Source organism: Cricetulus griseus, chromosome 3 (assembly GCF_003668045.3).
Source record: "Cricetulus griseus strain 17A/GY chromosome 3, alternate assembly CriGri-PICRH-1.0, whole genome shotgun sequence".
NCBI lineage: Eukaryota > Metazoa > Chordata > Mammalia > Rodentia > Cricetidae > Cricetulus > Cricetulus griseus.
In genome coordinates this window covers 171143208-171166945 of record NC_048596.1, presented here as the reverse complement: position 1 = coordinate 171166945, position 23738 = coordinate 171143208, and the positions used below count along the sequence as shown (strand labels likewise).

General features: G+C 48.6%; 1 protein-coding gene across 1 annotated transcript; it reads right to left on the bottom strand.

The window, feature by feature from the left end:
- Positions 1-1912: 1912 nt before the first annotated feature.
- Adgrg5 (adhesion G protein-coupled receptor G5) lies at positions 1913-22242 on the bottom strand. Its single transcript, XM_027405672.2, has 13 exons — positions 21925-22242; positions 21781-21828; positions 12257-12344; positions 12112-12187; positions 11619-11781; positions 11019-11138; positions 10439-10555; positions 9025-9177; positions 8295-8416; positions 7812-8080; positions 6911-7028; positions 3455-3732; positions 1913-3203 (listed from the first exon to the last, which is right to left on the bottom strand). Exons 3-13 carry the CDS (start codon positions 12318-12320, stop codon positions 3103-3105), a joined length of 1581 nt encoding a protein of 526 aa, XP_027261473.1. The 5' UTR covers positions 12321-12344; positions 21781-21828; positions 21925-22242; the 3' UTR covers positions 1913-3102.
- Positions 22243-23738: the final 1496 nt, after the last annotated feature.

Below are 23738 nucleotides of genomic sequence, written 5' to 3'. Positions count from 1 at the left end.
CCACAAATGAAAGCCTTCAGGGAGAATGTTCCAGAAAAAGACCTTCCCAAAGATGAGAAGGATGCTATCTGGGGAAATGAAAGTTGTTTGGTGTGGCAAGATTGAGGAAGGGAAACTGGGCAGGAGAGAGGTCACAGGTCAGATCCCCTACCCTGGTAGTTTGGCAGTGAGGAGGGGAGTGTGGGATGGTTTCAGCTGTGGAGAGAACATGCTGAGGTTGCTAGGCAGGAGGTTCCCTCTGGCTTCTGGGGATGCAAAGAAGCCTGTACGAAGGCTCTGTCCAGAGGGGAGCTGGTTCTGAGCCAGGACTGATGATGCAGTGGGGCCCTTGGAATTCCTGCTGGTGGAAGTACACACTGAGTGGGCTGAGTGAGTGGGCTCATTTGATGGGCAGAGGGGCTGCTCAGCTGGTATTGGTGGGGGTGATCTGAAAGATGAAGAGCACACATCCTAGACTTCTGAGCCAATACTTTTTAATTAGGGTTGGATTTAGCAAAAATAAAAATAGATATATGGGACATGAGGCTGAATTTGAATTTCAGATAAACGAGTTAACTTTTTAGTGTAAGCATGTCTTCAAAAATCCAAATTCTTTTGCATTATCTGGAATTCTCTTTTCAACAGCCACCATTCACCCACACTCGCACACACCTGATGAAATAACAGTGCCCAATAGCCCTGGGTCTTCTTGACCCCACGCCCGCTGTCAGCCCTTCATCAAGAGCCTCCTCGGATCCTTTCTCTGAGCAGTCTCGCCAAACTCTATCCCTCCTGCCTTCCTGCCAGTCTGGAAGCCCAGAAACTGGTCCGCCACCGAGTCTATTATTGGGAACACTGAGGACAGCTAGAGCTGACCTGGTAGCCCAACCCAGCTCCCCACCCTCACTGAAGTATCTACATGAAGTGCTGCCCCAGAGCCTGGACCCCAGTGGGGCTCAGAGCCACAGGCTTAGCGCTCATTGTGACCACACCCTCCTTTGGGTGGCTCTGGGTTTACTGGTTCTGAGAGGCCAGGTCCTGAGCTCAAGCAGGGCCTGCTTCACTTGGGTCACCTCCCCGACCACACAGTCATCCAAAGATCCCTCAGCACCCTCATTAGCATGGAGACCCAACACATGGATCTCCATGCTGGACTAACCATGAGGATCTATCTGATGGAGGATCCTGCCTGGAGCCAGAGTGGGGAAAGAGGCCTTCCTTGGGGTGCAACTGGGGAGGTTTGTGGAAGCTGAGATAAATGGAGCAATGGAGGACTCAGAAACCGGGAGTGGAGACATGGCCAGCCTGGAGTTGTGTGGTGTAGGGAACATCACTGCCATATTAGGGGCCAGGAAGGCTGATCAAGATCCTCCTCCAAGAAAAGTGGGAGAGGAGACCACAAAATAGGAACCAAAGGATATGCCTAAGCAAACAGAATTTTCTGTCCCATCCGGTCCCACTGTGGGGTCAAACAGCACCAGGCATGGACCTGAATGAACATCTTGCCTCAGTTGAAGCTGTTAACAACAATAATAGGGGCTTTGAAGAGATGGTTTAATACCTAAGAGCATTGTGTACAAGCATGAGGACCTGAGTTCAAATTCCAGCACCGATGTGAAAGCTAAGTATGTCACACAAGCCTGTAACCTCAGAGCCGCTGTGTGTGTGTGTGTGTGTGTGTGTGTGTGTGTGTGTGTGTGTGGTGTCAGGAGGTGTTAGGGTGAAAGTAAAGGATTGCTGGTGTTGCTGGCCCTCAGCAGCCTGACTCCATGTTGAGTAAGAAACCCTGTCTCAAGGAAATAAGACAAAGAGTCATACAGCACAACAGCCAACACCCTTCTCTAGGCTGGGCAAGGACTCTGCACCTGCACACATGTGTGCACATACACCACAGACAACACACAAATAGTAAGAATAAAAATGATAACATAAATCTAATCATAGTAATAGCCATTTATTGAGGCCTCATGTAGTAAGAATCAAGTGGATTTTTTTTCTTTACTGAATCTTGCAAAGAGTTACTACTGTTGTCCCTGCTGTAGATGGGGAAACTAAGGCACTAAGAGATTGGACGACGTGTCCCAGCCACAGACAGACCTGGCATCTGAGCCCAGGCAGCCTGGCCCAGAGCTTCCACACTCACCAGCCATTAAGGAAGTACATGATTACCCAGAAAGGCAGAGGACCCCCTGGGAGGATGGCAGCCAGCTCTGATTCCCTTTTTGTGGTTCAAATACATGGTGTGTCTGGTGGCCTCCATGGCCCTGAGAGTACCCCAACCAGCTGCTCTGGTGCCAGGAATGCCTGGGCACAAGCCCCCAAATGTGACCTTGCTCAGCTGCACACAGAGACAATGGATTGTGAAAGCCAAAAGTGTTGGAGGTCCCAGACTCCCCTACTGGTTGATAGGTCCTCAGACAGGTAACAGCTACATTTCCAGGGGCAATTTTGAAGCCAATACCTTGGCACACACGCCAATGGCACCTCCTACTGTCCATCCTGGGGAAGGCACTGATGTCTCCCACCTGGTCTGGCAGGCATTGCATATTCTCCCCCATTGTGGGCAGAGTCAGTAGATTTTGAACACACTCCCTCATGTCCACCAGGAAAATCTGGTCCTACACAATGGTCTAGATCCCTCAAGCCCAGCTGGCTCTATTTCAGGGGAAAATGCAGAGGCCTGGCCTTGGCTGCTGGTCTATACCACCTGTTAAAGGGGTTAAGGAAAGGCAAGGGCTGGATTTCTTAATCTTTTGAAAGATAGAAAGTTTAAGTCAACATCAGTTGGGACTGGCAAAAGGCAAAGTGGCCCCAGGCATAGGTCACAACACTGTGAGTATCTGTAAGTGCTGAGCAGGGTGTTTAGACTCCTGGCTTGCAGGCCAGTGCTCTGTCCATTGCCTGGCCAATGGAGTTGCACCCAGGCATGAAGGACCAGGATGAGGAGTCACACGTTGCCCTCTGCCCTCAGTAATTCTGAGAGGTAAAAGGGATCCCTGCAACCAGCCCACCACCTGCCCTGGATGGGCCAAGGCCGTAGGCTTCCAACCACCTTCCCTAGATGGGCCAACGCAGTGGGTTGCCAACAGTAGGAGAGGCTGAGGCTGCAGGCTGGGAAGTGGGTTAGTGTGTCATCTGGGAAGAGCTGACTGCCTCCATCTCTGCCTTGGCTTCAGCGTCTGAGTGACATCTGTGCAAGCAGAACCACAGGAAGAGGAAGAAACCTGCAAGACAGGCTGGTTAGTGAGAATGTCACCAGAACCCAACAACCTCCTGTCACTAGGTGGGTAGAGGGACAGACCCAGAGGGCACCTTCACGCAGTTCAGAGGCAAGCCTCTCCTCAGGGCAGATATGTACCCAAATCAGCTTAAATGGAGCTGTAGGTTCAGTCATCATCCACCCCTTGACCAAGAGACCCCCGGTGACTAGCCTGCCTCCCAGTGCCTGCTGCCCTGCGTGCTCCTGCAGCCATACCATAGAGCGAGTTGAAGATGGTGAAGAGGAAGAGCTGAGGTAGCCGGAAGACACTGAAGGAGAAGAAGGCTAGGACCCAGGTGGTGCCCAGGAGCACAGTGAGACCCAGCACCATGACAGTGTCCCGGTAGGCCCAGGGGCTCAGCGCCTTCTCCCGAATCCGTAGCCTGCATAAGATCCACAGAGCCCAGGTCAGAACCACCAGGTTGAACAGAGACATGAGGCCACCATAGCCCATGACCAGGACACTGTGTACAACCGGACTGCACACCCAGCACCTGCAGGAGACGGGAGAAGGCCAGGATTAGCATGGCCCCAAGACCTGCAGGAGGCCAGGTGCACCTGAGCCTTGGGACCGACTCTTACCCCGGCCTGGTCTTGCTGTTCCAGTGATTACAACTTCCATGATAGTTCATATGCCCGAGCCCCTCACCCAGCTTCCCATCAGTCACCACAACAGGGTCATCAGCACCTCCATCCACTTCCTGAGGTGCCTCCTTTCAGCCATGGTGCCTCAAGCCTCCTCTCCTCTTTCTGCTGCCTCACCTCCTCCATGCCAACCTGATCAATGTCCTAGTAGATCACTGGCCTAGGCTCTCACTCTGGAGGCTTCCTTTTCCATTCTACCCACCATTGCCACTATCTTGTGCAATGGGACAAAACTCCCTAGACATTTCCCACCTAGAACTGAGCAGTATATGAAGCGTCACCCACAGATTGTTGGGGAGATGCTCAAGAATGAAAGAACTGGGAAGCAGATGAGCCGCGGGGAAATCCCACAGAGGACACTGAACCTGGGGCGCCTGCTGGGCCCTGACCCAGGCCTTCCAAGAGACCTTGGGCTTTTCCCATCTGGGACACCTTCAAGATAGGTGCTAATCTTTGCTTAGGTCAGAGCATGCCCCATAGTCAGCATGGGTTATCCCAGGCAATCCTCATGGCAGACCAGGGCCAGGCACCTAACCATCTCCATATCACAGTTAAGGAAACCAAGGCTTCTGCTCAGGAGCACACACTGGCTGGGGCAAGGGTGAAACTTGAAGCCCCTTGGTCTGGGCCCCGAGTCTTGGTTTCTGTCGCAATCATGTATCTAGATACCCACTCCTGGGACGCTGACACTGGAGTCACAGTGTCCTTGAACATTATTTGCAGGAGCCATGCACATTGGTAACCAGCATGATGGGTCCTTCTCTTTGCTGCTACAGAGTACTCTAGCATGACAGCTCTACCACTGCTTGATACACCAGCATCCCTGCTACAAGGCCAGATTGCATTTGAAGAGTGCTTTTTAAAATATCAGTTTAGGGATGCAGATAGATGAAAGGTGGGTAGATAGATAAGTAGAAGATAGATAGATAGATAATGATAGACCTTGTGGATTAGTATTAATCATCAACCAAGTGTAGATCTAGAAATTACCTTGTGTTAATTGAGGTGGGAATACCTCCCACTGTGAGGGGTGTGAATGGTGCCACTCCTTGACTGGGATCCTGAGCTACAGAACTGGAGAAAGGCAGCTAAGCAGAAGCACACATTCATCGCATCTTCTGATGTCACATGCAGACATGTGACCAATTGCTTCAGCTCCTGCCACCTCTACTTCCCCTCCATGATACGGACTGTACACCGAAACAGGCAGTCAAAATAAAACCTTCTCTACTAAGCTGCTTTTGTCGGAGTATTTTATCACAGCAACAAAAAAGTATCTAAGACAAATGATAGATCAAAAGATAGATGGATGCATGCATGGATAGATGATAGATAGATAGATAGATAGATAGATAGATAGATAGATGCATAGACAGACAGACAGATGGATAAATAGATGATAGATAAATGGATAGATAGATGGATAGATGCATAGACAGACAGACGGATAAGTAGATGATAGATAAATGGATAGATAGATAGATAGATAGATAGATAGATAGATAGATAGATAGTTGATACACAGATGGATAGATATATGATAGAGTTCTATGGGGTTTTAATGGAAGACAAAAGTCACCAACGTGGGATAACAATTTCCTGAAAGACAGAAAAGGGTGAGAGAAATACAGGGACGCTGGTTCATAGTTTGAAGGCTCCTATTTGTACACTGCTGTGTTCCTGTCTGGGAACCTGTCGATTAAGCATGTTTGTTCACACTGCACATGATATACTGGGATACATCTCTAAAGGGGCTCACCCCTCAGCAGTACCCATGCCATTTCCCACTCTTCCCCAAACTCCTGATGACAGCCAGGAATTGGAGCTGGGCAATGTCTGGAGGACTGTTCTGGAGCTGCTGGTAGGCTAAGTCACAGCCCTTAGTTGATAGCCTAAGATCTCATGGATGAGTTCTTGAGCTGTCTGTGCCTCATTTGCCCTATTGTGACACAGGGCTGACAGTGCGGTTAAACCCTCACTGTGAGCACTGAACATACTCATCCACCAAGCCTGCCCCCACAAGCTCTCAGCCATCCTGAGCTGCCAGGAAGAGCCATGGTGGCTGGACTATCAACTCTCTAAATGGCTTCTTGAGGGTCTAATTCATTATTTTATTTATTATTGTTTTATGCGCATGGTGCGTGCAAGTGTAGGGATGCATGCAATTGAACACACAGATGTGAGGGTCAAAGGACAGCTTTGGGGAGCTAGTTTTCTCCTTCCACCATAGATTCTGGGGCTAGAACTTAGGTTGTAAGTTTGTGCCTTTACCCACGAGCTATCTCACCCACCCTCCACAGGGGTCTCCTACACTACTACACTGTACCCAGCTGTTGGAAGTGTTATGTAATAATAAGATTGATGTCCTTGTGTGCATAAAGCCACAGTAGAGCTTGTCTTCACCTCTGCTGCCTCTCCCTGCCCCCAGGTCCCACACCAGCAGCACGGGAGGGAGCTGGGGTGCTGACAGTATCCTGTGCTCTGTGCAAGGAAGAAGGAGCTAAGCTGAGCCTGTCAGCTAAACAAGGTGGCCTGAAGGCACAGCAGTCAGGTCCCAGCTGAGCTGGGAAGCTCTGGGGCCTGCATTGTGGCCATGTGATATATAGCCAAGTGTTGCCAGGACCTCCTAACTCAGTGGCTCTCAATCTGTGGGTCAGAACCCCCACAGGGGTGACATATCAGATGTCTACATTACAGTTCACAACAGTAGCAAAATCACAGTTATGAAACAGTAACAAAAGTAATTTTATGGTTGGGGTCACCACAACATGAGGAACTGTATTAAAGAGTCACAGCATTAGGAAGGTTGAGAACCACTGAGCTGGTCCGGAGGTTCAGCAAGCATTGGTGTCAACTCTATGGCTTCCTAGTCAATGAGCACAGAGCAGGCATCCTCCGCTGCAGAGACCTCAGGAACACGGAAAGGGTAGGCAGAACCCACTGGAATTCCACCCCCCAACCATGGCTCCCTCTTAGCCCCTCAGCCATCACTTTGCCTTAGAGAGCCCAGGCCCGCCAGGAACTCACATGGACACATTCTGGAAGCCTGTGCCATTGTCCTGGCTATTGGAGAAAGAGATCACATAGGGCCCGTACACTGAGCTCTTGATCACCAGAAGAAGAAGCACCAAGAGGGCTGGAAACCCTGAGGGGTGACAAAGACAGGAGGCCCCAAGATGAGCAGGCTCTGGCCCTTGGGCCGGCTGACAGAGGAGGGCATGCCCACTGTGCTGAACTGCCGGCCCACACAAGATCCAGCTTCAGAGCCAGCCTAGCGGTCTTGGCTCATCTCCAAGATGTCAGTGAAATTCCAGGGCTGAGTGGCCACAGAGATGGTGGTCACCTGGAAGGTGGCAGGGAGCTAACAGGAGGTGGGATGGTTGGGAAACCTGAGAGGAAGTGGAGACAATAACAAGATGGACTAAGGTGGTAGAGGTGTCCACGGTGGTGCTGCTGTGGAAAAGATGACTGAGGGGGTGGTGGTGGGGTGCAGGGAGGGCAAGGAGGGTGATGAGGATGAAGGAGATGGGGTGGTGGAAATTAGAGTAAAGGCAGCTGTGGATGGTAGAGGTGGGGACATGGTGGTGGTGATAGTGGGGACAGGGGACTGGGGGCGATGGCAGTGCTGAGAGGGGAGGTGGTGAAGGCCACAACAGCAGTAATGATAGTGTTGAAAACAAAAGCAGATCAGGAGGTAATGATAAGCAGCAGCAATGGTGTTGGGTGGGGGTGATGGTAGAACTGATGCCATTGATGGAGATGAGTTAGAGGCGGTAGAGAGAACTTAGTAATATTGAAAATGGTGGCAAGGGTTGACATGGATGGTAGCTCATGGCTATGCAATGGCCACTGTGACAGGCAGGACGACTTGGGGTTAGTACCCTGTACACTGGAAGTTCCAGTGGCAAGTGAGATAGATGTCCCTTACCCCAGCCCAGCATGCAGAGCTTGAGCAAGTATCGGTGGATGTAGACATTGTAGACATGCCCCAGGAGAAGGTAGAGGTTGTAGCCTTCAATGGCCATCCAGGTAAGGCAGCTGAGCAGTGCATAGTGTAGGGTGGCAGCCAGCGCTATGCAGACTGACTTGGGCACTGTGGGCAGGGCCATCTGGGGGCTCAGAAGGAAGGTGACATTCAGGAGCAGAACAGAGCCATGCAGGTTCATGTGGATGCGTGTGATGGAGTCACTTTGCTTCCTGTGGGTGGGACATCACACAGATAGTGCCATGGCCTGGCTCACAGATACACCATAATGGGGAAACTAAAGCTAATGGGGAGAGACCCAGTGGCTGCCACACTGTTAGGATGGCTTATGCTCTGTGACCCTTCCCACCTGCCTCGGGAAGCTGGAGCAAGAAGGAAGACACGAAGCAGCAGCAGGGCAGGCAGGCTGGGCAAGGCAGGGATTACCTGGAGTGGGCATACAGTAGCATGGTGAGCAGTGAGGCCACAATGGAGATGCTGCAACCCACCAGGGAGATGTACTCAAGAGGCTCCTGTAGCTCGGCCGGCACTGGATCTCCAGACAGCTGCTACAGGGCAAAAGAGGCTAAGGGCCGGAAGCATAGAAATGCCCAACTCTCTCTGGGTTCTACCAGAAGAGTTTTCCAGACCTCAGTTCCAAGTCCCTTCCCCACAGCCCAGCCCAGTCCTGCCCTGAATGAAGTCATAGAATGCACTGTGGTGGCTTTTGTCACCTACACCCCCTGAAAGCACACTCACCCCACTCCATGCACACAGACAGGGCATGCTTCTCCCATTGTATGGATTGGCACACCAAGCCTGAACTTGAGACTGGGTAAGGGAGGTTCTTGAATTCCATTAGTCTGAAAGCCAGCAAGGCTTGAGCCTGAAGACACTGGCAGCTGTGTTATTATCCCCTAGGGCATCCTAGCTGAGGGCCAAGCCAGGATGGAGTAAGCATAGTTGAAGGATAGAGGTAGAATCATGTCTTTGTGTGAGTTAGCCCCTGGATCAAGCCATGCCTGAAGCCTAACAGACTTTTAAAGGAAAGCAGGCCCCTAAGTTGGCTTGTGTGACTTAATTGCCACCCTTTATGCCGTCTTCAGCTTTGCTCCTGTACCACCTATCTGGGGCTCCTGCAGCTCCCACCCCTCTCTCACGGCGAATGCCCACATACCATGAGAACAGCAAAGTAGGTGAGGTGGTTGCAGTGGCAGAGCACCTGGGAGGGTGAGGGCTGCTCTGTATAACAGCCCTCAGGGCTCCAGGCCCCCCAACTGTGCTTGCTGGCTCCCTCCTTCCAGAAAACACAGGTTACTGTGTATCCTTCCTGAAATGAGATGTGGGGGTCAGTCTAGGGGTGCAGGACGAGACCCCATATTAGGGGCTGGGGGGCTGGGGCCCAAGAGAGATTCAACTAAACCACTGTCGACATTTTGTGGGTGCTGGCTGGGCTTTGACAATCCTAGATGCCAGCCCCACCTTCACCACAAGTTCTCAGTGTCCTGGACAAGTGGAAAAGCTTCTCTGAGCCTCACTTTATTCATCTGCAAAATGGACCATACATATCCAAGTCACAAGGTTAGCAGAAGCACAAAAGGCCATTCAGCATTTGGAGAGGGCAGGTTGGCAGTGTTGGCTCTTTGTGTGACAGATCTTCTATAAACCACTGTTTGCTACCTCCTCCCAGACACAGAATCATCACTGGAGACTCACTCGCAGTCAAATCCTATGATGGAGAGAAGGGGTGCGACCCAGACATGCTATGAAAAGCAACAGAGGAGGGACAGGGAGAAGGGAGGCCTTAGGGGGTGCATGGATTAAATGGAAGTGGAACGGGACACTCATTACAAAGAGAAGGGCAATGGTAACGCTCAGAAGGTGGAAGGAAAGGTGGCTGTGAAGTTAAGAACGCAAGCCTTCCTGCCCAGATTCAGGCAGATGGAGCCAGAAAAGAGCACTTGGACTTCATGGGGAGGCAGGCAGACTGGGGACCCGGGAGCAGCAGCATCAGGACTTGTGCCTCCCAGATACTCTTTCCTGTCCCAGCATCAGCACCAGCACTACCCCTAACCCCAGGTGACCCAGCGTAGCAAATGCACACATCTCAGCCTCCTAGACACAGCCTGGTTCAGCCACAGACACATGAGTCAGTCAAACCTCTTGGAGCCCTGGTTTGCGCTGGTGGGGAAGAACCTTCCAAGAAGAAGAGATGCAAACACGGTGTCCTCAGCATGCATCTTACATAGGAATGAAAGCCAAGGTAGGAAAACATTGCTGAGACTAGAGAAGACTGAACTCTAACATATTATGTCCATTCCTGGATCCAGCCATACCTGAAGGTAGAACTCCCCTGAACATTCCATTGATAGGAATGCAAAAATCCCCTTTAGAGCTTAAGCTGGCTCTCTAGTGCTAGCCACTGGGGGAAAAAAAAAATCATGACAAAGTTCTTTTCCGTTGCTTTACAGAAATTTTCAAAGAACAGATTTAAAGTTGTTTTCCAGATGGTGCCATGAATTTCAGTTTAGCCAAACCAGGGTTGATGGGAAAAGTTCCTAGGCATGGGGTGGAGGGAGGCCCAACAGTACCAGACTTTGATTGTGCCAGAAGCTGATGTTGATGGGCTTCTGAAGGTTGTTCACCGGCCTGTGATCCAGCTGGGCCCCCAGGACATAGTTATTGAGCAGGGATGAATTACTGTCATCCTGGAAGGGCAGTAGAAAGGGGAGCCAGAGAGATCCTGTGTGAGATCAGAATCCTTATCCCAGCCCCTCCTCCCTGTTGCCTTCTGTCTGTCTCCCATCTTGGAACAGACACTGAGGCACTAACGTCTTGGGTCTCATTTGCAGATTGTGACCCTACCTCCTTGTGAGGGCCAATATATATTATCAATTTGATGATATCTCAAGTCACCTTGAGTCAAGCCTCTGGGCAGGTCAGTGAGGGGATATCTAGATTAGGTTAGGCTCGGATAGACCTGAGCACTCCTGCCCACCATGATGGGCCAAAACAAATTCTTCCTTCCTTAAGTTATTTTGTCTCTCCCTAGAGCAGGCAGGGAAAGTGGGCCCCAGAGTGGCAGTGACTAGCTACAGCTGCACAGTAAGCTGGTCCTCATTCACAGGCCAACCTGAGATACAGAAGCCTCCTTGGCCACCCTCTGCTGACCTGGAAGAGGTGTGCGGTGAAGAAGTAGATGCAGATGAGTCGAAGCTCGGCAGGCCTGGAGGTCACACAGGAATCCTTGGTCAGCTCAGCGGGAAACTGCATAGCATGTGGGGCCCAGGCCTGTGGATGGTAGCAGCTGGGCTGAAGCCTTATGAGCAGAGACCACAGATCCAGTCCCAACACCTTTGGGCTCCCTCCCCATTAGACACTACCAGGCCTTGCCTGAGCCTCTACTCTCCGACACCTCCTCCCAGACTTCCCCATCCATCTTCATTCCCTGAGAAGAGAACCACCCCAGCACACACCTCGCACTAACCAAGCCTCCTGCCCTATTAACACCAGAGTCCTAAAAGGACACAGATGGCCCTGGCTGCCACCAACCCCAGGGACCTGCCATCCACCTGCCTCCAAGCAAAATCAGGATGAAGACCCTGACCACAAGCAGTCATGGAGTGCTTCCTCTTTCTGCTCTCCACACAGCAAAGCCAAAGAGGCAACTCCCCGCTATCAGGTAGAGCATGCACAGGGGACTGGGGTACCAAGCAGTGGGGGAAGATCTTGACCATAAGCCCCTACAGGACATCCTTGGCTGCCTCTGACCTGGGAGACATTTGCCATGGTGGCACTGGACAGGGAGAGGCCGGAGAAGTCACAGTCAAGCTTGAAGACCAGAGACTGGATAGAGTTTGTCTGCAGCGTCAAGTTGTGCCCAAAGAAGCTAGTGTTGAGCAGCATCTGCTCCAGTTGATGGATATTCCTGGGACTGGACAGCAGAAGAGGAGGAGCTGGAGACAGCCTAGGGTTGGGGCCTCCCACCCCCACCCAACCCTCCCATTATTACAGCTCTACTCACCAACCCCCAACCCACCCTGTGTAACCCATGTCCTCATCCCAAGTCTTAGAGCACCTGCCTAGGAAATGCATGAACCCATTTGGTTCATTACACTTCATTAAGGATCCTCGATAGACAATAAACTCTGGGAAGACTGTGGCACACATCTTCTGAAACTCTAGACCCTGGGACCAGGCACACAGTGGGTACTCAGTCACCACAAGCTAAGGATGTGTCTGGCCGAGGGTACAGCTGACTCACCTCACTTTGGAAGTCAAGGCCCGGCCCATGGGCCGCTCAAGGCGCTTCATCAAGTACAGTAGCGGTAGCAGTGTTTCTGTGGACAGTGGGACTAAGACCTTGAGCTGACTTCTCAGCACTCCTCCCCCATGGAGTCATCACCTACCTTGTGAGATACTTTGAGCAACCAGAATGCACAGACAGAAGAAAAGGGACCTCTGTGTATCCATGTCCTCAGCTGGTATCCTCTTGGCCTTGGAGAGGGGAGGGGATACCATGGTCAGCACCTCTACCTTCTAGATATTTGTGTAACCCCCCAGCTTTCTTCTTCTTCCTCTCCCTCTTCTTCTTCATTGTTGTTGTTGGGATAGGCTCTTCTGTAGCTCAGGCTGGCCTCAAACTTGCTATGTAGCTGAGGGAGACCTTGAACTTCTGTCCTCCTACTCCTTCCCCACAAAGTGCTGAGATTGCATGGTTCATCACAGCACCCAACAGTATTGAGGATCAAACCCAGAGCCCCATGAGTGCTAGACAAGTAGTCTACAAACCCAACTACTCCCATATTTCAGATAAGGAAACTCTGGCTGAGGTCAAAGAATTTGTCTTTGCTTGAAGGTGGCTGAAGTCAAGAAACCCTGACCTCAGGAAGTCTGACCACTGAATATAGCTGTCATTAGCTACTCAGCCTGAGAGTCTCCCTGGGGCTCCCCAGTCACACTAGGTTTTGGGGGTGTGGGTATTACTAACAGCAACAAGGCATAATCCTGACCCATCCTGTCACTAACTGTACAAATAAGGATCTTCCCACATCCTTTCCCAAGTTTTTCTCTGTGTTGACAGACCTTGCCAAGAGAGTCCAAGGCCCCAGCACCTCAGAAAAAGAGAGGGATACATGAATGAATGAACTTCTACTTAAATACAGTAAGATTATGTCTACCCACAAAACCCTTCCAAAATGAGACTGGACAGATATGATAAGCACAAAGCAGAAGGCATAGTGATGCATGCCTTTAATCCCAGCACTCAGAGGCAAGAGGCAGGCAGATGTCTGATTTGAGGCCAGCCTGGTTTGTGGTTTATAGAGAGACAACCATAGCTACGCAGAGAAACCCTTGTCTGGAAAAACAAGCAAACAAACAAACAAAGATAAGCATAACACCACAAGACAGAAAAATGGGGAGGAGATCTCATGGCCTTGGAAGCACTTGAGAATGAGAGGCATTGGGGCCTCTGAAGAGAAGGATGGAAGACGAGGCTAAACACAAGGATTTGGCCAGGAAAATTACCCAATAGGTAAACAAGAGGACCTGAGTTTGGACCCCTAGAATCCATGTAAATGCTAGGTGAGCAAAGTGACCATCTGTTATTCCAGCCTCAGAAGACAGACAGGGGATCCCCAGAGCAAGTTGGCTTGATTAACCATATTGGTTAGCTCTGGGTTTGATTGCGATTCACTGCCTGATTGAATAAGGATGGGAGGGAGAATAGATAGATAGATAGATAGATAGATAGATAGATAGATAGAAAGAAAGAAACATAAATTGGTGGGGGTTGTTTTGTTTTGAAACAGGGTCTCACTGTGTAGCCCTGGCTGTCCTGGAACTCAAGATGTAGATCAGGTTGGACTCAAATTCACAGAGAGTCCCCTGCCTCTGCCTCAGAAATGCTTGGATTAAAGGCACAGTTACCATGCCTGGTTTTACAACGTTTTTTAGTGATATGGCAACATTCATTTAGGCCAAGAATCTATTTGACATAAAAATCCTGATAGAAGAATAAAATAATATGGTAAAAATTCCATTTATATTGTGTCTGAATGAACCTGAAGAATTTTGCCTGGTTCTTTTGCCAAGCAAGTAGGATGAAGACATCCATGACTGTTGGCCACATGTGCTGTTTCCTGCTTTTGACATATTGTAGCATCAGACCCTAATGTTTCCCAAACTGTGTATATGTGTTGTGACTTCATTCAGAATGCAACCATGAGCCCCAAAGGATGAAAATTGGGAAAGGAAAACAGTTTAGCAAAAATAAGCAAAATAATCCTGCACATGTTGTATGCAGTGTACGCAGTCTGTTTCTGTAATTGACTGTTTAGAATGTGCCTAACCTGATCAGTGGGACTTACTTTTCATTAAATTACTTCAGGAATTAATTAAAGCTATTAAGGAAAGAATTTTTAAAAATAGGGCCAGTGAGACGGCTCAGATGGTAAGAGTGTGTGCTGCATGATAAACATCGTGACCAAAAGCATCTGGTTGGGAACATTTCAGCTTACAGTTCACATTCCACCATAAAGGGAAGTCAGGGCAGGAATTGGAGCAGAGGCCATGGAGGAACATGCTTACTGGCTTGTTGCTTGTGACCTGCTCAGCCTGCTTTGTAAACAGAACCCAGGACCACCTGTCCAGCAATGGCACCACCCATTGTGGGCTGGGCCCTCCCACCTCATCATTAATCAAGACAATACCCCATGGGGCAATTCCTTAAAGGATGTTTCCTCTCCCTAAAATGATTCTAGCTTATGTCAAGTTGACAACAAAACAAAATAAAACAAAACACAACTATGCAGCATTCTGCACAGGCCTGACTCCCTGAATTCCTTCTGCAGAACGCATGGTGGAAGGAGAGAAGCCACTCCCAAAGGCTGCCCCTGACTTCCACATACATGATGTGCAGGAGCATGACCCTCCCACACACACATACACACTAAATAAATAAATGTTTAAAAAAAATGAAGTCACACAAGTGTCCACACTCATACATGTGAGTGCACACTCATGTGCAACATTATAATTAATGTGCTGGCTAGCTTTATGTCAATTTGATACAAGCTAGAGTCATTTGGGAAGAAGGAAACCTCAACTGAGAAAATCGACCTACTAGATCGACCTGTGTGGCATTTTCTTTGCTGACTGATATGAGAGTGTCCAGCTCACTGTGGGAGGTGCCCACCCAGGGTTGGTGGTCCTAGGTACTATAAGAAAGCAGGTTAAGGGAGCTGGAGAGATGGCTCAGAGGTTAAGAGCACTGAATCCTCTTCCAGAGGACCTGAGTTCAATTCCCAGAAACCACATGGTGGCGCATAACCATCTATAATGAGATCTGGTGCCCTCTTCTGGTGTGCAGGCATATATGGAGGCAGAATGTTATATACATAATAAATAAATAAAATCTTTTAAAAGAAAAAAAGAAAGCAGGTTAAGGGCTGAAGATATGGCTCAGCAGTTAAGAGTACTGAGCATTCTTCCAGAGGATCTGGGTTCAATTCCTGGAACCCACATGGTGGCTAACAACCATCTGTAATTACAGCTCCAGAGAATCTAAACCTCTTCTGGCCTTCCTGGGCATCAGGCACATACAAGGAGAATAAACATTCATGCAAGAGAAATATCAATACACATAAATTTTTTAAAGTTTAAAAAGAAAAAAAGAAATCAGGCTGAATGAACCATGAAGAACAAGCCAGTAAGAAACATTCCTCCATGGCCTCTGCTTCAGTTCCTACTTCCTAGTTCCTGCCTTGAGCCCCTGCCCTGACTTCCCTTCATGACAGTCTGTAAACTGTAAGTTGAAATAAACCCTTTCCTCCTCAAGTTGCTTTTGGTCCTGATGTTTTATCACAGCAATAGAAACCCAAGGACAATAAATAAAATAAATTCTAAAGAATACAAAAATAAAAAGAGCTGGGGAATACAGCTCAGTAATAGAGCATTTGTCTAGCATATGTGAGGCCTTCAGTTCAATCCTTAGTACCACAAAAAGAAAAAGAGAGAAAGGGAAAGAAAGAAAGAAAGAAAGAAAGAAAGAAAGAAAGAAAGAAAGAAAGGCAGGAAGAAAGAGAGAGAGAAGAGAGAGAGAGAGAGAGAGAGAGAGAGAGAGAGAGAGAGAGAGAGAGAGAGAGAAGCTAGCTGGAGATGGAGAGATGACTGCAAAGTTAAGAGTGCTTGCCCTACAATAATGAGGACTGGAATCCAGATCCCAGATCCCATGTAACAAGCCAATGTTCCCCACAAGCTCCTATTACCCCAGTGCTAAGTGGATGGAGACAGGGAGATTTCTGGGGTTTGCTGGTCCCCAGCCTAATCAAGGGATAAAAGCCAGGTTCAAGAGACCCTGCCTATGGGGTACAGTTAAAGAGGATGTAAGATGTCCCACACTCATTGCTGGACTCTATGTGCATGCATATGCAAACTCGCACACACAGAGACAAATGAAAATCTCTTATTTAAAAAAATTTTTTTTCTAGCAATCTGGTTTAGTGGGTAAAGGCACTTTGCCACCATTCCTGAATTTAACCCACCAACCTGGGTTAAATACTCAGGACCCAAATGGTGGAAGGAGACAACTACCTCTCACAAGTTGTCCTCTGACTTCCACAGATGTACTATGAACTATACACACCTACACAGTAAATAAATGTATTTTAAAAAGTTTAAAGCCTAACACAACACTATTCACATTTAATCTCAGCACTGTGGAGGCAGAAACTGTGAGTTCTAGGCCAGCCTGGTCTACCTAGGGAGTTCCAAACCATCCAGTGCTACATAGTGAGACCCTCTTTTTAAAAATATTAATAATTTTTATAGAAGGAAAGTTGAAGTCAAAGGACTTGGGTTCAGTTCCCAGCCCTACATGACAGCTCACAACCATCTGTCACTCTAGTTCCAGGGGATCTGATGCTCTCTCTTCTTCTAGCCTCTGCAGGCAATGAGCACACTATGGGATACATATATAACTGGAGGCAAAACACGCACAGACATAAAATAAAATAAAATTACAAATAAATAAATGCTTTTTTTAAAGGGGGGACTTAAAATATCTATTAATAGAGGAATAGCTGAATAAGATAGGGTTCACTCAGGAGGCAGAGGCAGGCGGATCTCTGTGAGTTCCAGGCCAGCCTGGTCTCCAGAGCGAGTGCCAGGATAGGCTCCAAAGCTACACAGAGAAACCCTGTCTCGAAAACCCAAAAAACAAAACAAAAACAAAAAAAGATAGGGTTCAATGACTCCTGGAGAACAGCTTGGCAGTGTTATATGTATGTGTATGTGTACATGGGTGTGGGGGGAGACAGAGGGGGAGGGGGGAAGAGGAAGAGGAAGAGGGAGAGTGTGCACCAGCCAGCACTGGGCTGATGTTCAGTAGCAGAGTGCTTGCCTCACCCATGCAGCTTGGGTTCCGTGGCAGCACCACAAACACAAACTGAAACTAAAACTAAACACGCATCTACCATGTGAGCTTGCAGTAGCTCTTGAGTGTTCATCTGAGAGATAAAAACCTGTGTTCACACACACACACAAAAATCTGTATACAAACATTCACATTAGCTTTATTAATAATATCCCAAAGTTGGGGGGGAGGCTGGCAAGATGGTTTCAGTGGGTAAGGGCACTTGCCACCAAAACCTGGTGACCTGAGTTCAGTGCTTGCAGCCCACATACAGGCTAGAGAGAACCAAATCCATGAAGTTGACCTTTGACATCATCATTATTTCAATGGCATATGCACACACACACACACACACACACACACACACACACACACACACACACCATGCAACTGTATGTAGCACAGCCATGCCATGAGATGTAACTCAGCAATGCAACGAAATATGTTTCTTTTAAAAATCTATATACTTGCCAGGTATGGTAGCTCATGTTATTAATCCCTGCACTCGGGAGGCAGAAGTAGGAGAATCTCTGTGAGTTCTGGGACAGTCTGGTCTACCTAGTGAGGCCTGCCTCAATAAAAGCCAAAACAAAAATCAAACAAACAAACAAACAAACAAACAAAAAACTATATACTTAGATGGATCTCAAAGGAATTCTACTGAGTAAACCAAAAAAAAAAAAATCTCAAAATGTTGAGAGAATGTGATGTGACTAGCAGAACATGCTTGAAATGATAATTACAGAGACACAGATGAGATCAGCGGTTGCCACAGGCAAGGGAGGGCTCCTGTGCGTCTAGGAAGGGGGAACGTTGAGAACCCATGTGGTGATGGAGCAATTTGTGCTGTGACTGTGTTGGCTGTTCCAGGAGTTTACATTTGATAAAGTGCATAGAACTCAATCCTCACCCACACTGTACTGGTCTTTAAACAAACATGTATCAAGCTGGTGATCTCTGCGAATCACACCAAAGTGAATTTCTTGGGCTGGAGATTACACTATAGGTGTGTAAGGTATCACTATAGAACACTGGATGAAGAGCACACAGAACTTTTCTTAGGATTTTTTTTTTTTTTTTTTTGGCAAGCACCTGTGAATTTGAAACTTTCTCCCAAAATTAACAGTTAAAAAGGAAAACCAGAGACATAACTCAAGTGGCAATTGCTTAGCAAGCACCAGGCTTAGGTTTGATTACCAGTGTTAAGAGAGTACAGTGAATTAAAATTTTACTTTTTAAAGTTAAAAGTGAACACATCATAGCATTTTGAGACTCTGAAAGTCACACACACACACACACACACACACACACACACACACACACACACACGGACAGAGGTGAGGCTCAGTGGCAGAGCACTGTCCTAGCATATGCAAAGCCCTGGTAATCTCCAGCACTAGAAGAGAAAAAAAAAATGGTTTGGGGGTTGTAAAAACTGGGGCCTGAAGAGACAAGCGGTCAAGCAGATAAGAGCACTGGCTGATGTTCCAGAGGACACAGGCAGCTCACAACCACCTGGAACTCTGGCCCCAAGGGATCCAGCACCCTCTTCCGACCTCCCTGGGCACCAGGCTCGCAAGTGGTGCATAGACATATATGCAGGCAAAACATCCATACACATAAAATAAAATAGTTTAAGGCTGTAAAACAATGTAATCCCATCCTTCCAAAAAAACAAAAAAACAAAAACAAAAAAACAAAAAAAAACAAGTCTCATTTCTTACATGTGCGAAAGCAGGAAGGTGAGGGAACCACAGCACTGCTCTGCTGCCCTCGTGTATGTGCCTAAGGTTTGCCCATATGCTACACTTGCACGTCTCTGTTTCTATTTACTTTTTGGACAGCTTAGATATTTACATCTTTCAAATATAAACAGTAAGTAAAGAAATAAATACAAAAAGCAGCCCTCCATTCTGCAAGCCCAGCTGCTCAGTCCCGGGTTAGTGGCCTGCAGGATACTCCCTTTCTTGGAGTCTGCTCAAGCTAGCTTCTAATGTTTCTTTATGCAAATATAGACAAATGAGACTTCTCCCATTTAATACACAAAGTGGAGCCTGGGCTGTAATGTTCTGCCTTAGGCTTTTTCTCTTGAAAACACATCTGGGAGAGTCTGCTACAGCTGTATCCAGGGATGCCACCTCTTCAGCTGCATGTGCTAATGTTATCTTAGGGAAGAGTCAGGATTTATCTCACAGTCCTCTGTTAATAGCATCTAATGGGCAGGGATTCTAAGCCCTCTGGCCAGTTCTAGTCTTTTGGGCTTACAAACAAGCAGCAAGGCTAGGGTGTTGCCCATTGGCAGAGAGTTTGCTGAGCATGACCAGGCCCTGGGTTCCATTCCCAGTGCTGCAAGAAACAAAAAACAGTTGTCACTGTGTGCATCAGTTCCAACGTGGGCAGGTTCACCATTTGTGCATTGGGGTACAATGTACCTATCACTTTCTAGGAAGTTTCTGTAGTAAGAAAAGCAACCTCTGTCTATTACATGAGCACAAACAGTTCCTAGTTTGACAATTTTTAACATCACATGATCCTTTATTTTGTGATGTAGAAGCATCATTTTTAATCTTTTGTTTTGTTTTGGTTTGGATTTTGAGGCAGGGTCACACTGTGTAACCTGGTCTAGCCTCATTATGTAACAGGCTGGTCTCAGTCTTAGTATCCTCCTGCCTCCACTTCCCAAGTTCTGAGATCACAGGCATGCACCACTACACCAGGTCTTATGTGGAGCTAGGGATCAAACCCAGGCCTCTGTGCATGCTCAGCAAAGCACCCTACAAATGGAGCTACTTCTCTAGCCTACAGTTTTTCGGGATACTATATTAATATATAAGACAGCTTAAGAGAGGACTAGAGCTGGGCTGTTGATTGCATGATTCACTTACCTTCTTGAGACTCAGAGAAGGGATGTGGGGCAAGCTTTGGGAAGACTGAGGAGGCTTTGGAAGGGACAACATGAACTGTTTCCAGTGAGACAGTCAGGACCTGGCAGTACAGAAGACCTCAGCTGGTGGAACTATTAGTGGAGAAACTGAAATCCAGTGGACAGAACAATTTGACCTTGAGGGTCTGGGCCCTAAGACTTGATTCCCAGACCTTTGCCATGCTGTTCCCAAGCAGACACAGAAAAAGGAGCAGCCTGACTCCACATGTCACTATAAAAATCAAGGTTGGAGCAAAAGTCCCTTCTACCCCCAAACAGACAGGAGCTGCGGTTTCTACCTCACTCCCAGGAGCAAACCACTACCTTTACTTCTGCCTGTAAACTTCAGGTACCCTTCCTGTCCCTGCCGAGCAGGACGCATGCACCACCACCCTGTCTCCTCAGCCATCAGGTCTCCACTCTGCAGCTCATCTCTTGAAGCCCCCTGGGAAACAGGAATTCCTTTCCTGACTTTCCAGATGGTTCCTGGAGACTGCAAGACAACATTAATACCACGAAAGCAAAAGGTTTGCTTGGGGTTCAACAGCAGCCCTGTAGCCAAGCTAGGACCCAAACTGAGCTCCAAATTCTAAGCCAGCAGCAGCAGCTTCCAAGGGTGGCTGGAGAGCCGAGTGGCAGTAGACAAGAACATCCTATTTTAGGTCAACGAGGAGATTAACATATATGTGAACAAAGGAGAGTGTAGAAAGTTGTGGATTTAATACACAGTTCCACTGTCCAGTGCCTAGGCTGTGTGACACTAGGTTAAGAACTTGGCCTCACTGACTCTCCAATTTTCTCATGTATAAAATGAGACCAATGAGACCAATTTCCCAGGAAGAACTCAAACAACCCCTTCCGGAATCCTTACTTGTGGGAATCAGACCCTGCCTTACTTAGGTCTAGTCCTCTAACCAAAGGGCTTCAGCAGGAATGCATCTGTGCATGAGGCTGGAGAGCCTGTTTTCTTCCCAGAACAGATCGTGTACCCCAGCAACAGCAGGACATGCCCAGTACAATGCTCCTATACATACATGGTCCCTCAAATGGCTACTGCTGCCAACCACAGGTGGGGACCCTGCCTCTGGCTTCTTCTAGCTGCCTCTGGTGAGGAATGGGCCAGTGCGTCAGCAAATCACAGCTCAGAGAGATGCCACTACGAGCCTGTGTCACAAGTGGCCCAGGAAGGCCACAGTAAAACACCAAGGAGTCTGGTCCAGCTTATCTGGAGGCACTTTCTCTTAGACACTGTGTGTCCAGGCTGCTCAGGAACTTCACCAGCTCCAATTTGCTGGGCACAGGCTCTGTGCATGCAGAGCCTCTAACAATCCACACTCTGTCACTCAAGACTTGATGACAGAACTCATCTCATTTTATATATGAGAAACTGGGGTCCAGGAAAGGTAGGCCCTAAAACATAACCATGCCTTGACTTTAGCAGCCACTAAAATCAGGGGTGTCTTTGGAATTGGAAGGTAGTGGATCCCTTGCTCAGTACCCCTAGGATTTCATGAAGCCTGTACACCTGGGAAGGGGACTGTGGGGTCTGTGTATGGGGACCAATGGGAGGGATTGGAGAGGTCTAAGGGACTAACCTGTGGAGCTGCTGCAGCCACGTCCTCCTCGATTCAGTCCTCCAGCATCTGCAGGGAGAAAAGGAAGTTGGGAGGAGCTGAGAGCTGTGGCTTTTCTGTTCACCTCAGCCCCCTTGTCTCCTGGCTTCTCTGGTCTCACTTCACCTTCTGCTCCTGCCTTACTTCTTCTTTCGTGGTATCAGCCTCTGTTTCCTCTGAGCTGTTGGCCAGACCAAGGTCTCCTTGATCTGACTCTGGGGCCCCTCCTGCACTTCCAGGGGCAGAGTGTGTACCTCCAAAGAGATGTCAGGAATCGCAGCACGGTACTGTCCAGGGCAAGTTGCTGGCAGCTCTGCACCCTTGGGCAAACTACGGCTCTTCCTTTAGTCTCAGTTTCCCCATTTATAGGAAGAGAAAATGGCCTCTGACTGACTTGACAATCCACAGGATTGATCCAGAGACCTGAGGCAGGGGCTGGGAAATGTTGCCTAGGTTCAAGTTCCAAGCCCCACCCCCACCCCACCCCCACCTCCACCCCACCCCCAGCCTTCATGGGCTAAGAGAATTGGAGTGATGTCTTTAAACTGACTGAGCTTCAATGTCCCTTCTGTAAGATGGAGCTGCTGGTAGTAGCATCTTGGGGTGGGATGTATCAGCAGCAAGACCAACAAGTGTCACAGATAGTCAGATGACAGTCTAGAGAGGATAAGGACCCAGCTCTGGTGGCCCAGGGCAGAGCTCAGAAAGTAGGGCCAAAGCAGCAAGGGAAACAAAACTGACCAGCCTCTCTTTTAGCCAGAACCCCCACAAGCCCACCTTGTAACACCAGCCTCACTCTCCACCGAGCCCTAAAGAGAATGAGGAAGTGATTCTGGGATGGAAAGCACAGATGCTGTCCCTTGCCCAGCCTGTCCAAATTCCCTGGGCAAATCATGACCCAACAACATGCCCTCCTACTCCTGGGAGTGGGGGCAGTAGAAATAGAGATGCAGCCAAAGGGGGAAAGCAGGGAGGTCCCAGCACAGTCCCCTCCCTGCTGCCACTCAAACCAGCTCCTTCAAGGTGGCTCAGCACAGCTCACAGTGAGTGCAAGGGGCTCAGAGGGAAAGTGGGTACCATCCCAGATGCCACCAAAGATTTTTCAGGAACCCTGGTATAATTGTGTCTCAACTACTTGGCCACACTCCCATTGTGTGACTTTGATAAGCATTTGCCCTTTTTGGATTTTTTTTCTCCCTTGTTATTGTGACATTTGGCCTCAACTCCGGGGCCTTGTGTACACATGGCAAGTATCTGCACCCTGAACCACACCCCTAGCTCCCTCACCCCCATGCTTTTGTTTTGCTTTGACCATTATAACCAGACATTCACCTCCTGGCCTTTTGCATCCCGGGTCTCCTGGCTGCCTCTGGGACTGAAATGAACTGCCAGCTCCTTCCTGCTCCCCAGTGAGCAGCTGGACTGAAAGCCTAGGTAGAGTTCTGGTCCCCAGGCCTCCATAGCCCCTGTTTCCTACCTCACTGTTCTTGCTAGTTACCCCTGCATACAACGCCTTAGAACTCACCTTCAGACACTCTCATGTTCAGACGCCAGAAACGGCTTCCTTTTGCCTTCATGATCCAACCAGTTCCTACCTGGCTCTATAAATGTCAGCCACATTAGTGCCCGTGTCTGCTCTGCACCAGCTGTGACACACATGGACTGAGCATAGTCCTGCAACTTCACTCCTGCTCCCTAAAAGACATTATGAAGTCGACAGCATGAAGAGACAAATCAGTGCCTTCTTCATGTGGGAATGAGGTCATTGCAATCCCTGGACAAGGGTCTCCCCACAGAGGTTTCTGTGAGGGACTGAGAGCTGACTGGACATTAGAGCAGGTAGGTAACACCATGAATGAGTCCTTTACACTCCAAATCTTCCCCACTCTTGATGGCAACCAGAAGCCTCCAATTAGAGACAAAATGTCTCTAGCCTCCTT

Coding starts and splice junctions, on each gene's coding strand:
- Adgrg5 (XM_027405672.2), bottom strand. CDS start 12,320: ATGGATACACAGAGGTCCCTTTTCTTCTGTCTGTGCATTCTGGTTGCT. Junction 12,188..12,256: donor TGCTCAAAGTATCTCACAAG/GTAGGTGATGAC, acceptor CACTGTCCACAG/AAACACTGCTACCGCTACTG. Junction 11,139..11,618: donor CCATGGCAAATGTCTCCCAG/GTCAGAGGCAGC, acceptor TACCATCCACAG/GCCTGGGCCCCACATGCTAT.